General features: G+C 37.0%; 1 protein-coding gene across 1 annotated transcript; it reads left to right on the forward strand.

Annotated features, from left to right (window-relative positions):
- Positions 1-1,942: 1,942 nt before the first annotated feature.
- LOC127447062 (tumor necrosis factor ligand superfamily member 11-like) lies at positions 1,943-13,405 on the forward strand. Its single transcript, XM_051708565.1, has 4 exons — positions 1,943-2,183; positions 5,008-5,043; positions 9,710-9,842; positions 10,546-13,405. Exons 1-4 carry the CDS (start codon positions 1,998-2,000, stop codon positions 10,962-10,964), a joined length of 774 nt encoding a protein of 257 aa, XP_051564525.1. The 5' UTR covers positions 1,943-1,997; the 3' UTR covers positions 10,965-13,405.
- Positions 13,406-15,212: the final 1,807 nt, after the last annotated feature.

Consider the following 15,212-nt stretch of genomic DNA (forward strand, 5'->3'; position numbering starts at 1 on the left):
ATATGTCACCATAAATGCTGCTTAAGAAAGCAGCTCTTAAGAATGCCGTTTCTATAGGCAGCTGACTATGTTTTTACCTGTCTAGGTGGGCAGCACACTACAGTAGATATGACACCCAAAAATGTGGTCTAGGTAAGCAGCTCACTAGGTATACACCATCCAAAAAAACTGTCTCTGTAAGCAGCTCACTAGGTTTTTATATGTCTAGGTTGGCAGTTCACTAGATGTGACAGCCAAAAATGCTGATTAGTTAGGCAGCTCAGCAGGTTTTTTGTTTGTCTGGGTATGCATGTCACTAGAGATGACACCAAAAAAATACAGTCTAGGTAGGCAGCTCACTAGGTTTAACACCCAAAAATGCTGTCTCTGTAAGCAGCTCACTAGGTTTTTATCTGTCTATGTGGGCAGCTCACTACAGTAGATATGACGCCCATAAATGCAGTCTAGGTAGGCAGCTCGCTAGGTATAACACCCAAAAATGCTGTCTCTGTTGGCAGCTCTCTAGGTTTTTATCTGTCTAGTTAGGCAGCCCACTATGTTTTCATCTGTCCAGGTGGGCAGTTCACTACATTAGATATGACATCCAAAAATGTGGTCTAGTTAGGCAGCTCACTAGGTATAACACCCAAAAATGCTGTCTCTGTTGGCAGCTCTCTAGGTTTTTATCTGTCTAGTTAGGCAGCCCACTATGTTTTCATCTGTCCAGGTGGGCAGCTCACTACATTAGATATGACATCCAAAAATGTGGTCTAGGTAGGCAGTTCACTAGGTTTTTATCTGTATAGGTAGGCAGCTCACTAGGTTTTTATCTTTCTATGTGGGCAGCTCACTACAGTAGATATGATGCCCAAAAATGCAATCTAGGTAAGCAGCTCACAAGGCATAACACCCAAAAATACTGTCTCTGTAAGCAGCTCACTAGGTTTTGATATGTCTGGGTAGGCAGTTCACTAGGTTTTTAAATGTATAGGTAGGCAGCTCACTAGGTTTTTATCTGTATAGGTAGGCAGCTCACTACATTAGATGTGATGCCCAAAAATGCAGTCTAGGTAGGCAGCTCACTAGGTATTTATCTGTCTAGTTAGGCAGCTCACTAGATTTTCATCTGTCCAGGTGGGCAGCTCACTACAGTAGATTTGACATACAAAAATGTGGTCTAGTTAGGTAGCTCACTAGGTATACACCACCCACAAATGCTGTCTCTGTAAGCAGCTCACTAAGTTTTTATATGTCTAGGTAGGCAGCTCACTATACGTGACACCCAAAAATTCAGACTAGTTAGGCAACTCAACAGGTTTTTTGTCTGTCTGGGTATGCAGGTCACTAGATAAGACACCAAAAAATGCAGTCTAGGCAGGCAGCTTACTAGATTTTGAGCTACAGCCACTGTTTTCTGTTGTCTGAGTATTACATCAGGAGCCAACGATATTGCTTCAGGTCAGGAAGTAATGGCAATTATCAACACACATACCCATTAATGGGTTTAACGTTCAAGAGGTTTATAATTACGAGCTAGTCATCATACATCTTATTGGTGTTAGGAAGCTATACATTTAATCTCAAACTCTCAAAAAAAAAAAAGTATATATATATATATATATATATATATATATATATATATATATATATATATATATATATATTGAGTGTTTTATATTGTTATAAAAGAAAGATATCCTAATAACTTGATCTAATCAAAACATTTATGAGCAGAAAGACCCAAATGACAGGCATCTCAAAGCTATTACAGTTATCATGTGGTAATCTCTTCAGGCAACTATAAGACAACATACAGTACTCAAGCAACCTGTTCTGAACTGAACGGAAAAAAAGAAAGAAAGAAAAGGAAGCATGAAAAAAGATAGATCATCTCTGTCTGTTATCTGATTGGCTGTCTCCAAAGCCAACTGTATTGCCCACCCACAAGTTTATATGAATCCTTGATCATTTCTCGAGTCCTCCCACTGAGAACGGATCTGCACAGCGATCGAGCGCTCATGGCAGCTAATGATTATCGCGCGTATCTGCGGAATCATATCGATATGGAAGAGGCTCCGGCGCGCGTCTCGCATACGGGCTCCACTCACAGAGCGCTCATATTCGCCACGCTCACTGTCATGGGACTTCTGCAAGTCGCGTCGAGTGTGGCGATTTTGTTGCACTTAACCGGTTATCTCCGAGAGGTAAGAAAATCGGAAAAAAACAAAAACAAAGTTGCACAGCATGGAAACGAAAGCTGAATGCACAAGTGGAAACAAACGACTTTAACGTCATGTTACATAGATTTGATCTTTCAGTATAACACTTTTAATGACACTTTCATAACGTAAGTGCAGAAAACTGAAGTTTCGCTCAGTTTGATCAATCTGTGATTGCATGGTTTCTTTTAACCTGTTGTGAATATCAAGCGCTTGAGACATTGCTTTTTGACATCAGATTTGCAGCGCGCGCTCGGAGAAGCGTCATACCCGTCAGTGATTTTTAAGCCAAGTGGATTTTGAATGCAGTGTATTTGTGTCTTTAGTAATTGCGTGCTTACTGTAGGTAGAAAGTGGTTGTCTAAAACACTGTGGGAAAATTCCTTCAGTGTCTAAATTTGCTGGAGTGGCGCCTTCCGCAGACCATTTGCTTTAAAATGAACATTTCGTCATCACCCATCACTCATGGCTCTCAAAACTCGTGACTTTTGAGTCGACAAAATGTCAAAGTCTATATTTTCCATAGAGTGAAAATGCATGGTGATCACGCTGGACTTAAAAAAAAAAGTTGTATTTATGGTCGGGATTCGAACCCCTGTCCCTTTTCACACTAAACAAAAACAGTAACATAAGAGTATCACTGAGGCTTGTTCTTGATTTACTTAGTTGTTGTATCATCTATGGCAGGACAGAAAGAAAGAGGTACATAACGCCCCTGTACACGCGCATAGATGATATCTTTGTGAGATAGATGTTGTCTCGTGAGTAGACCCTTGTTACTTTTTTTGATTAGCTGATTATTAACGTTTTGTTTTTTAAGGCTGCGCTTTTGGTGTTGTCTCTGGGAATACATAGTATCGGTCTAGTCCTTCGGATAACTGCTGATCTTGGAGATGTTGGTTGTTGGCAATGCTAAGCTTAATGGATATAGTGGGTGTAGCACCACTTTTCCTTTTATGTTTTCCAGAAATATGGAGAGAAACCCCCCATTGGATTAGTTTTATCCAAAGTCAACAAACTTTTAAAATAACAAATTGAAGTAGCCTATGGGATTTGTGTAATGACCACAAAAAAAAAAAAAAAAAAAAAAAAAAGAAAGATTAAGAAAAATAAACCAAAAGTATTCTGTGTTTTAGCATCTTCAAAGTAGTCATTTTTTGTCAAGATTGCGGCTCTGCACACTCTAGTCATTCTCTCAAATGTACTTTGAGGTACCATATGGAATGCTTTTTAAACAGTATTGAAGGAGCACATGTATGTTGGACGCTGCTTGGCGGCTTTTCCGTCATTGTCTAACTTATTCATTAAAAATAAATAAAAGGTTTAGAAAATAAATGAACACATAGGCACAATTGACTCTATATGTGTCTATAAATAAAATTTCAACATTTAAGCACAAGCCTATGCATCAAAATGTTTGTGAGATCATGAGAAACAAATTCAGTCAAGTGTGTTTGGCAAGATTGCTGGTCATGTCAAGCTTAACCTTTCACCCTGACTTCATTTGCTCATCCGGTGGTCTCAAACTTAAGTGTTTGACAGAGCTGGGAGAATGGGATGCTGAGAAACACCCACACATGTTGTCATGCCCAGATCTATTTCACTCTCTCCTGTAGTTTGTATAGTTTGTATGCTGTGCAGGATATTATGATATCTTGTTTTGTGAGGCTTTGGCCCAAACACAGTGTCGGTGTATGTCGGTGGCTTCTTGTGTGCTGGTGGAGAGCCAAAGAAACAGATGCAAGAGAGGGAAAAAGATGAATGTCAGCTGTGTTTGGCGCAAGGTTTGTGTTGTCCTCAGAAATGGATGCAGAGTGAAAATCATCAACTGAACCAAACCATTATATGATAATAAAACGCCTGACATCAAAAATGTGTTGTGAAAAGCTTCTTAATTTCTTTTAGGCTATAGTGAATGGAATTCAATCACTTACATTCACACTGATATCACATATTTCACATGACCTCTGTCTTTCTCTCTGTGAAAGAGATTCCATCTGTTGTTACTTCTGAGATGAGGTTCACATTTCATTTTTTGCCAGAAAGAGTGTTTTCGTCTTGCATCATAATTATGCACCTGCGGCTGACATCGTTTTAGATGAGTGCTTTACATGTTAATTTTAACATGTAAAATGCAGATTACAGTATGAGACAGTTTATTTAATTTTCATAAATCAGGTTGATGGCATAATAGCATGGAAATTGCGTTCAGAACGTTTTGGAATTTTCTGTGTTAATTTATGGGAAAATCTGTGGTATTCTTTGGAATGTCTTTACACATTGAAAAATTGTAGATAAAAATGGGTTGTTTCAAGTATTATTTAATTAGCCAATTTTTTAAATGAACTAAAACGCAAAGAGTTGGGTATTTGTTGAATTTTACAGTATGAATAACATGCTTTCCATATCTGAAGAACTTTCAGTGGGCACAGATTCCATGTGGCCTGCTTATCAGTCATGTATAGCTGAAGTATGTAATATGCAGCTCATGTAAACCCCATGTGATGTACCACCCACATTGAAGAAGTACACTGGTCAAGACAGCTAAAGAGAAAAACCAGGATGTTTCACTGTATGGTGTGTTACATTAGTTGCCCTTTTCTTGATGAACATCCAAGTTCACCTCCAAATGGCCTTTAATCCCTTTGGTCTTTCAGTGTGTCAAGCACAGTTAAATGACTTAATGTAAATAATGATGCTTTCCCGTTAGTTAATTAAAAAGCATGCAGTGATATCTGATTGTAAATAGCCATTTAAAAGCCAGCTGAATACAGCTGTGTAACTTGACTGTGTTTGTTGTTTTTTATAGGTCGACCTTGCCTCAGCCCAGCAGAGTCCTAATGAGGTAAGACTATAAACTTAAAAAGATATGCCTGTTTTTATGATGTTTGTGCACTTGGGTTAAAAACAGAACATCAGTTGCAGAAATGTTTTAAAGTGTGTAATTTTTTCAATATTAAAGTACGAAAACCTCAAAGTGAAAACACTGTGGTGCTGTCAAAACGTTGATTTCTAAATCGTGGGATGGCAGAGAAAGACTTTAAGGTTTAGGCTTAGGGGTAGTGTTAGGGTTATTTTTTCTCTGACCAATCAGGTAGTGTTTTCCTCATGAATATAAATGACCGTTCTCCGCAGCACTGTTTGAGACAGCAACATCTGGACATTTGGGGGTTAACATGTTGAGATCACATGACCATCCAAATACTACTCACTTTCAGCCCATGTCCACACTAAGACGTTTTCATTTGAAAACACATATTTTTTTCAACATTTTGGCGTTCTGTCCACACTGAGACAGCGTTTTTGTCCAGCAAAAACTGAGCTTTTCGAAAACACTCTCTCAAGTGGATACATTTCGAAAACGCCGTCTTCATGTTGTAGTGTAGAAAGGGAACACGGAGATATCTGAAAACAATGATGTATTTGTTGTCATGTGACGCAATCATGTCATGTGATCCATTCAACCCAAAACAATCAAGATGGCGGCTCATGTTGTAGCAGCATTGTTGTGCCTGCCATTCACTTTGATAGTGTTGTTAAAGATAAATGTTACTTTGGACAACCTTCACATTGCATTCCTTAAAAGGCGATGGAAAGTTTACTCGGAATTGCTGTCCAGCGACGGAACACTAGGACAATTGCGTTTTAGACCGTACATTGAGTCTGCGTCCACACTAATACGTTTTAATTTGAAAATGCTTCTTTTTCTTTATGTTTTGGCCTTCCGCCTACACTGAGACGGCATTTTTGTCAGCAAAAACTGAGCTTTTTGAAAACGCTCTCCCAAGTGGATACATTTGAAAACGCCACCTTTGCGTTGTGTATTTGTTGTCATGTGATGCAGTCATGTGATTCATTCAACCAAAACAATCAAGATAGTGGCCTGTGTTATAGTGGTGCTGTGGTGCCTGATATTCACTTTGATAGCAATGGTAAAGATAAACATTACTTTGTACAACATTCACATTGCATTCCTTTAAAGGCGACAGGAAGTTTACTCTGTATTGGTGTCTGGCGACAGAACACGAGGCCACGCATTTTAGACCGTACATGCAACGATGATTTTTCACATGCGCAGTAAGGGAATTTAAGAGTTTTCATATGTTTCAGTGTGGACGAGCAACTTTTGGAAAACACTTGAAAACACCAGTGTGGACGGAGACGGTTTTGAAAACCGGATTAATGTGAAAGTAGCCTTAAATTGTTAACCCTTCTGTTATTGGACATTTTTGTCCCAGGGAATAAATTAATCATTGTTGACTGCAAATAGTGCATTTTTACATTGGCATCGCTAATAGAAAACTACTGCTATTGCTGTGTCAGTATAAGTCCATGACGACCGCCATGTCGGCCAGTGCAACCTAAATAAAACATTACTGAGTCCACTCTTAATTAACATGACACAATTTGAGTTTTGAAGCTTTTGAAAGATGCAAAAGTTAACGATTAGACCTTGATTTATTTGACAGCAGTAAACTGTAAAACATTTTATGCTTGCGAGTTGCTTTTCAATGATACAATGATACTTGTAGTCACTTAAAATTATGTGAATACTGCTAAATCACTTTTTATTCAAAACATAATCTAGCCAAAATTTTAAGGAGTAAAGGAAAGTAATGTTGCATAATGCAGTTTTTACAGTAGTTGTGATAGTCTTCCTTTTAGTGATCAAAGAAACCTTTAGGCAAATTTGTATTTGACAATCAACATTCCATGCGCTTAGTAGCATGACATTTCCTCCTATTTGCACGAACCAAGAAACTACAATACTTGCGCATTTCCAGTGACCTGAGAACGATTGTAAAATGGTGTTTTTTGAACAAACAGAATGTGCTTCTAGTATTAATGATATCAGAGTTTCATAAATAAATATAGACTCTGCATTGCTATTTTCTCATATTTTGTTTCAACACAAGGATAAACATACCACAGAATGCCATGTTTAGTTTAGCTTGTAAAAAGGTCAAGTCAAAGATTTTGAACTGTTCTTTTTCAGGAATTCACTGGAATAGCTACTGGCTATAATATTACAAATGACCTGCTTGAAAGTCTGTATATGGTTTATGTGGATGCAGGTGATTATTTCCCTTTAGAAATTAAGGAGCTCTGTGCTCATTGGATTTTCCTTTTAATGAATGGAATTATTAGCTGTGGTTTGGAAAAAAGAATAGAGATCAGACATGGTCAGTTATTTTATCAACGGAAATGGTTACAAAAGAAGCTGAATGAAGATCGTCTTCCTGTTTCAATAAGAAATGCGGAAAGAAGACTCTAATAATTTACACCCATCAAGCCATTTTTGGGGTCTTTAATTCTTATGAAAAGAGTATTTACATCAGCATTCTGTCTGTTTGGGTAGTGGGGGCCCAGTTGTTACATTATGGCTATAATTTTTACTGTAATAAATTCCTAGTCATGATCTGGGCTTTATGAAGCGTTTCTATGTCAGCTTGCTTTGCCAGGTCATAAGCGTACTGTCCCTGGGACAGCTTATTTTCCTGGAAATGTAAACGTGAGAAAAGCAAGTGTTTAAAGATATGTCATGACCCTCTATCGTATTTGTTGCTTCAATGCCGTCCAGTTTGAGAGCTTGTATAAACAGGCCTGTACTTTGTTTGTGGTCTACTAAAACTCTTAAGGTCAGTGCATATGAACAACATTCAGAACCTAATGCTCACTTAAGGCCCCATAGAAAGTGTTTGCTGTCTAATGGCAGTCATACTTCTTGGACAAATACATGTAGCTTGATATAATAGAATTTCAGTATTTAGTTAATATTTCATTAATATAGTTATTACTTGTGGCCCCAAAGCACCACACTTACATAAATCACTTTGTAGTATAATATATAAGATGATTACATATTCAAGCACAGATCGGATTATATTGCACACTGCTGAAGGAAGTGCATTTAGGAACTCTGTGATGTACTTCCTGATTTGCTGAATTGTTAGCACCATTTTTAAGAGACCTCAAAATCTGCATAAATTAGCAGAGATTGTACTTACATTGCACTTGCATATATATATATATATATATATATATATTTTAACTTGAGGTGTAGATAAAATATAATCATAACACAAATAAAACAGTGTTAAACCCTCTACTGCATAGTTTTAATTGTTCATGGAAAATAATAATATCTCTTTTTTTTTTTTTTTTTGGAACATCTTATTTCCTTGTTAACATATGAATAAATGTATTCTTTTTAGAACCTTTGCACCCAAAAAAAAAAAAAAAAAAAAAAAATAGTTAAACGAGTTGCCTTCTTATATTCTGTACATGAAGTTGACATGGTGTCCTCGTACAAGAGTAGGGGGCTCAAGTCAACTTTCTGTAACTTAAGAGGTTAATAACAACCAAAGCACCTACTGGCAGAATCATGAGACCCAGTTCAATGTAACATTAACCAAATGCCTAAATTCAGTTACTTGTGTGAACTTTTACACCCTATAATGTGAAGATGGTTGACAATGGCAGATTATTCCAAATGTTTTACTCCTGAACTGTTACATAAATGTACAGTATTTGTAAAAAGGTATACTGATGAACTTGTTTTAAAACTAGTTTCATATTGAGGTTTAGTTTATTACCTAAAAAACAGCTGTTCTTGTACATGGACATCATGCAATTTACACATTACACATGTAAAAAAAATGGACTGTTTTACCCAATATATCTGTGTGTGCAATGTCTTTCCATGCCTATTAGGCTCTGACAATGTTAGCTTACAGTAGCAATAACTCAAGTCACCAGTATGTAGTGCTATTTGTAAGGCCCGTGTTATTGCTACCTAAGTAGGCACTTATGAGCTTCATCTTGGTTAGGTTGCCTTTGTAGGCAGTGAGTCAGGTAGAAGGAATGCATACCTTTACACATGTCCTAACCAGCCACGACAAATGACGAGCAACATTTACGCCTGGTTTCTATTTCTGTGGCGTCACACTGTGTAGTTTCGCCCACTGTGAAATCTAATTAGGCCCAAAATTCTGCTCCTCATAATTTTACATTAAACATCAAATATGGTGTGATTGGCTGTGATTGTATGAAGTCATGCAGCACTTTCACAATAAGTGTTTGTAACAGTTAAAGGTGGGCAAGGAGAAGGCAGGAATCAGCTGAACAGTCAACATAAAGGTTTTAACATGCGTGCGTGTGCGCGCGCACATGTACGCTCAAGTCCTGGCCACGCACTCCTCCTCGTCACAGTGTGGATAGACAAATTGCTTGTCGATTTGAAATTTTTGCATTGCGCCTACTGTTAAAAATACCTACTGCAGTTATTCTCATGAATTTGTTAATATGTTGTTAGATACAGTCAGTGCTTTTGTGTGCACATATTTGCTTTCGTATTGGAGTCTGCATGACCATTGAGTGCTGCACATTGTGATCGATGGAATCAAGATATTTTATAAACAGGAATTGATTCATTAATCTGTTTGCACACTGTGCATTAATTAGAAAATCAAAGATCTTGAACCTGAATGTGTTTGGTTGATTTTTGTCAGGAAATGCACAGTGAAACATTAATAGCAGATCCCCTCAAAAGTATGAAGGAGAAGAAGGATAGATGTCGAAAAAAGGATACACGCATGCCATCGGCTCATCTTCCTATCAGGACTGCCAATGACTATTCAAGCAGTAAGCCTGTTTTTTTTGTTTTGTTTTGTTTTGTTTTGTTTTTTAAATCATTATGTTTGTTTTTTGCTGAAGTGCAAATAGAGTCTCCTCTAAAAAATATGATATAATGACATAGTCCTGAAAATGTTATCCTCAGATTTTAAATGGAACTTTATTAAACTCCTTGTATCATATATTTATTTTTTTCTTAAAAATATTTTAGATTTGAGCTTTTATAACTACAGTATTTTTCATTATGAATTTAATTAATTCTGACTACTGGACCAGAAACTCCCAAGTACCTTTAGATCCTTTAGAGTGGCAGGTTAAAAAACAAAAAAACAAATAGATAACTAAACTGATTATTAAGGGATAACTGACCCAAATAATGAAAACTGTCATTTATTCACACTCATGTTGTTCCAAACCCATATGACTTACTTTCTTCTGTGGAGCACAAAAGTGAATACTAAGCAGAATGTTAACCTCAGAATTAATCATTCACTTTCATTGTATTAAAAAAGATGCAATTAAAGTGAATGCCGACAGACATTTTGTGCTCGAGATGAAAGAAGGTCATATGGGTTTGGAACTATATATGGGTGAGTAAATGTTGACCAAATTTAAATTTTTGGAAGGACCCCCTCATTTAAGGTTACACATACCTTAATATTTATTTATATTATACCTGTGTATTCTAACCATGCGACTGGTGCTTTTGCAGAAGATCCAAGTCCTGTAACCATCCACTGGGCAGAAAATCAAGGGACGCTGAAGAAGATAACATACCGTAATGGGCGAATTCTAGTGGATGAGCCTGGCTATTATTATGTATATGCCAAGACCTGCTTTCGATATTCTGAGGTACACGACTTGGACAAAGAGGATGTCAGCAATGTGCAGTTGGTACAATACATTTACCATGAGAAGCACACCCAGTCTACAATCAGACCGATTCCACTTACAAAAAGTGGTGGCACGTTGCAGTGGAATACCACGAGCTACAACATGTACTGTGTGGAGCAGGGCAGAGGTATCCAGTTAAATAAGGGTGATGGTCTCTTTGTCAACGTATCCAATTCATGGCTTCTGGATCGAGAAGCCGAGGGGACATATTTTGGTACTTTTAAGATAAGCGAGTGACTTAGATTGTTTTTGCTACTGAACATGTTTATGCACATTTTACAACCTTACAAACTTTTTCAAAGTGAACATGAACCACTGAGCACTTCTGTAATTGATCACTGACTTTCGAATTTTTGTTCCAAATTAATTACATTGTACATCATTTAGGCGCACATCAGACATCGTAACTAATCAGGCATGCCATTGAAGCTCTTAAGTACCAGCACTTGAAGACTTAGAATGGACTGAAGCCTAGGTGCATTTAATAGGTTTTAGATGTTTCCATACGAGTCAAAATACTTCAGTGGTTTTTGTAGGGGTGCACCCATACCGATACTGGTATCTGTCCAATGCCATTCGCAACCCATTTTTTTTTCCACAATCTGACATATTTCCAAGCGAAACAGGATAATCAGTGATAACAATGTAGGGTGGGCCTTGGTTTTGTCCATTGGGGAATTGATTGAATCGTGAGAAGTAGGTTACAGAAGCGGAATGGAGTCAGGTGGTTGGAGTCGAGGTGTCAAAAAGTAAGAGGGACTTGTGACATCAACCCTAAATAAAGTTGTTTTTTTAAATGATTTATTAAGGAAAGTAGATCAAGTTGGATTTTACGTTGCTCTTAAAATGCTCTTATACATACAGCAGGTAGCATGAAGTACATGCACAACATTCATTGAATAAATGTTGCCATGCAAAGGAATACAAGCAGCTAAACAAAAATGTCAACAGTATGGAGGTATATCAGTGCTACAATTAGTCTCGTAGGAAATCAGGTCAATTAAAAACAAAATACGTTGACTTTCCAACACCGCTCTGCTATGCCTGTCGGCTCGCTTGGTCATCCTTCTCTCCCCAATTCATTGTACATGAATCAAAAATGTATTTAGATTTTATGCTTTTGTACTCCGCTATTTACTCAACATAATAAACGCACTGTCCTTAATCGTCAGTAGTGAAATATATATCGGCTAGGCCGATATTAATCCATTTTGAGATTACTGGCACGGCTGATAACGTGCCTGCTTGGCCAAGAATTTCCAAAAACTACAACAGCGCTGTGAATAGATAATGCACAACATGTTGTCAGATATTTAATCGAGTAAATACTGTGTACAAATTTTTATTTCAGCATGTATGTTCATCTCAATTGTTGTAGTTAAATTGTATTAGCCTATGTTCAGTGGCCCTTATATTTGGACACTTAAGCCATGCTTTTAACTCTATGAATGTCATTGCATTAGATAACATACAAATAATGCTGGATATTTTCACAGAACTAACTTTTCCTCATTTCATTATAGTAATAGCTATTACTAAATACTTTTGGGGCCACTTTATTTATCGCCATTATATCGGCCACGCCGCTCTTTGGTTATTGGTATAGCCATTGAAAACCCCATATTGGTCGACCACTTATCAGTCTCACTATACTGTGCCTAAAAAAAACAGTGCAACAGTGCTGCTTAATAGACGGTATCTGTATCCATGTGTACCAAAATGTACAGCCTTAAAAAATAAATAAAAATAAAAACAAAAATGGTATCGGTGCATCCCTAGTTTTACCTTTACACTGAAATTGGAACACAATATAAAACCTAAGAAAAGAAAACTGTCCAGAAAAACCAAACAAAAAACTGTATGGACTCTCTGGTGAAAATAGTCTATGCCCAGGTTTCCCCTAGATATTTTGGATGGTAGATCTACAGTTAACATCACTAAACTTAGACAAATTATTATATTATCGGATGAATTATTATGCAGGATTCATGTATGACAAGGACATTTGAAAAGAATGCATAATATGGAAAGGCACTTCCTGGCACTCATAAAGATTATGTACTGATTGAAAAATTTCAATGCTTTTCTATATCTTCCCATCACACAATATGATAGTTTTCAATGGTGTTTTGAGAAAAACACAAACATGGAACAAAAATCAATACAGCTGGACTGTCTTTGATTTGGTGCACGAACCAAAATTGTTTAAGCAATGCGTAGAACCACACTGAGTTTGGTACGCTCTAATTTAAGAGTTTTTGTTTTCATTAATGCACTAAGTGTATTTATTTATTTTCCATGATGATAGAACATTTGTTGAATGGTCTGTCAATTGTAAAGTTTTGTACAGTGTATATAATTGTATAAATGCCTTTTACTCCATTCTTTAAGAGTTTTTTTGGATGAAGGGCATAGACTTTAGGTCAGTTATAGATGCGCTTTTTTCCAAGCACAGGGCTCCTGTTTTAAAGCTTAAATGGATTGGTTTCTCACTAAAGAAACTTTTTTTATTTAAGTATAACTCTGACAATTCTGTGTGCAAATAAGAGCAGAATATATTGTTCCACTCCTGTTTTAAATCACAAACCTAAAGTCTTTAGATTTTTTTTTTCATATGTAAGCAAAAGTTCTGTTTATGTTTATTTATACCATTCTGACTAATAAAGATACTTTTCTAAATAAAATACTAATTTCCATTTGATAAATTAACGTGAAGCAGTCACCTTCACTGGTGATATGGGTTTGTTTTTAGGTTCTGAGATTTGTTTGAAAGAATTTTGACTTATATGTGAACACTCCCTCTTTAAAGGAAACTGAATTGAGAACTACGGAGCCCCTTATGCTGCGTTCCATTCAAGTCGGATGTGGGATATTCCTACTTGATATCTCAGATCTCCGACCATGAAGGCATTCCATCACCAGAAGCTTGGAAGATGACGTATAAGGAAATAAAACCATAACACTCCCAATAGCTTGAGAAGGGTAAAGCTAAAGCAGGGGTGGGCAACTATTTTGGTAAAGGGGCCACATCGGGCTTTAAGTAGTGCATAGAGGGCCACGTTGTATTCATCTAGAGTTACGATGTTCTACATTGGTTTTTTTTAGCTTTTAAGGCCAGAAATAGTTTTGTACTAAATTTTCTGAAGCGTATATGTGACTAATGGGACTATTGTATTAATATGTGACTAATGGGACAATTGCCTAAAGTATTGTAATGCTCTACAAAAGGTAGATACTTTTCTATCAGGTATTAAAAAGCTTAATACAGGCTGAGCTTATTATAAATTATATATTTTACCATCTCTACTTCCATGTTAATTTTTTAGTCAATTTAACACTCTACATCAGGGGTCTGTTTTAATAATAATAATAAATTATAGCTTTTAATGTTTGTTGCAAAGCGGGCGAGTTTACTTATTTTATTCTCAAAATATTACCCGTTTACATGCTAAAAGGGTCATGATGCGGGTCTCGTCAATGGTTTGATTTCCCATTCAGCACACAACTGAATAAAACGATTGAGTATGATTATGATAAATGATTACTGTAAAAGTTAGATTAACATACAGGTGCAAGAGGACTTATCACAAATAAATACATATGCATATAAGTTTCTCGCTTGCTTTTGCTCTTGTGTCAATGATGCCGAGATCTACTTTAATATTTAATTTTATCACTGAGAAGGTTTACCTGCAAACTTAGTAGCATCAAACATCACAAGCAGCCTCAAGAATGGACACAGAGTGACCATATAACACTTTTTCTTGAGAAGAATATTGCACTAGAGATCGCCAAGTTTGTTCAAAGGGGAAAGCGAGCGCTAGAAAAAGCGCACTTGCGTGCATGATTGCCAGATTTCACAAAATATGTATAACATTTGGTGGAATATTTCCAATTTGCTCAAGTATAAATCTCAAATTGGGGGTGTTGCGTCCCTTATCTGGCAACCCTACGCATGTTTAACTCTTTTGGATGCGCGTTAGGTCCCAATGCAAGATAACTGAAATATCCAATAAAAAAAATAAAATAAAAAAACCCCGCTTTTAGGATAAACCATGTGAAGGGCTGGATCCGGCCCGTAAGCTGCCCAGGTTTGAGCTAGAGGCATAGATCCAAAAAGGGGCGTGAGCTCCAAATCGCCATTAAAGATGTAGGGAGCCCCTAAACATTTCTATAATCCTTTCGGTATTAGTGATGGGTCGTTCATGAACGATTCATTCATTTTGAACGAATCTTTTATGTGACTCAGAAGAACGAGTAGTCTCAGAGAGTGATTCGTTCATTTTGTGTTGGCCGCGCATGTGCATTGCGCAACCTCCGCTCGTTTGTTACGTGAAAACCGCATAGACGCTGTACAGGAAATAGAAATTATTAGTTCACCTTTCAACTATTTTGCCGTATATGCTATGCATTGCACACACAGGAAACAGAAATGATTAGTTCACCTCTCGAGTCATCTGGTCCGAGTCGCTATGCACATACGGC

The sequence above is a fragment of the Myxocyprinus asiaticus genome, chromosome 10 (genome assembly GCF_019703515.2).
Source record: "Myxocyprinus asiaticus isolate MX2 ecotype Aquarium Trade chromosome 10, UBuf_Myxa_2, whole genome shotgun sequence".
Taxonomy (NCBI): domain Eukaryota; kingdom Metazoa; phylum Chordata; class Actinopteri; order Cypriniformes; family Catostomidae; genus Myxocyprinus; species Myxocyprinus asiaticus.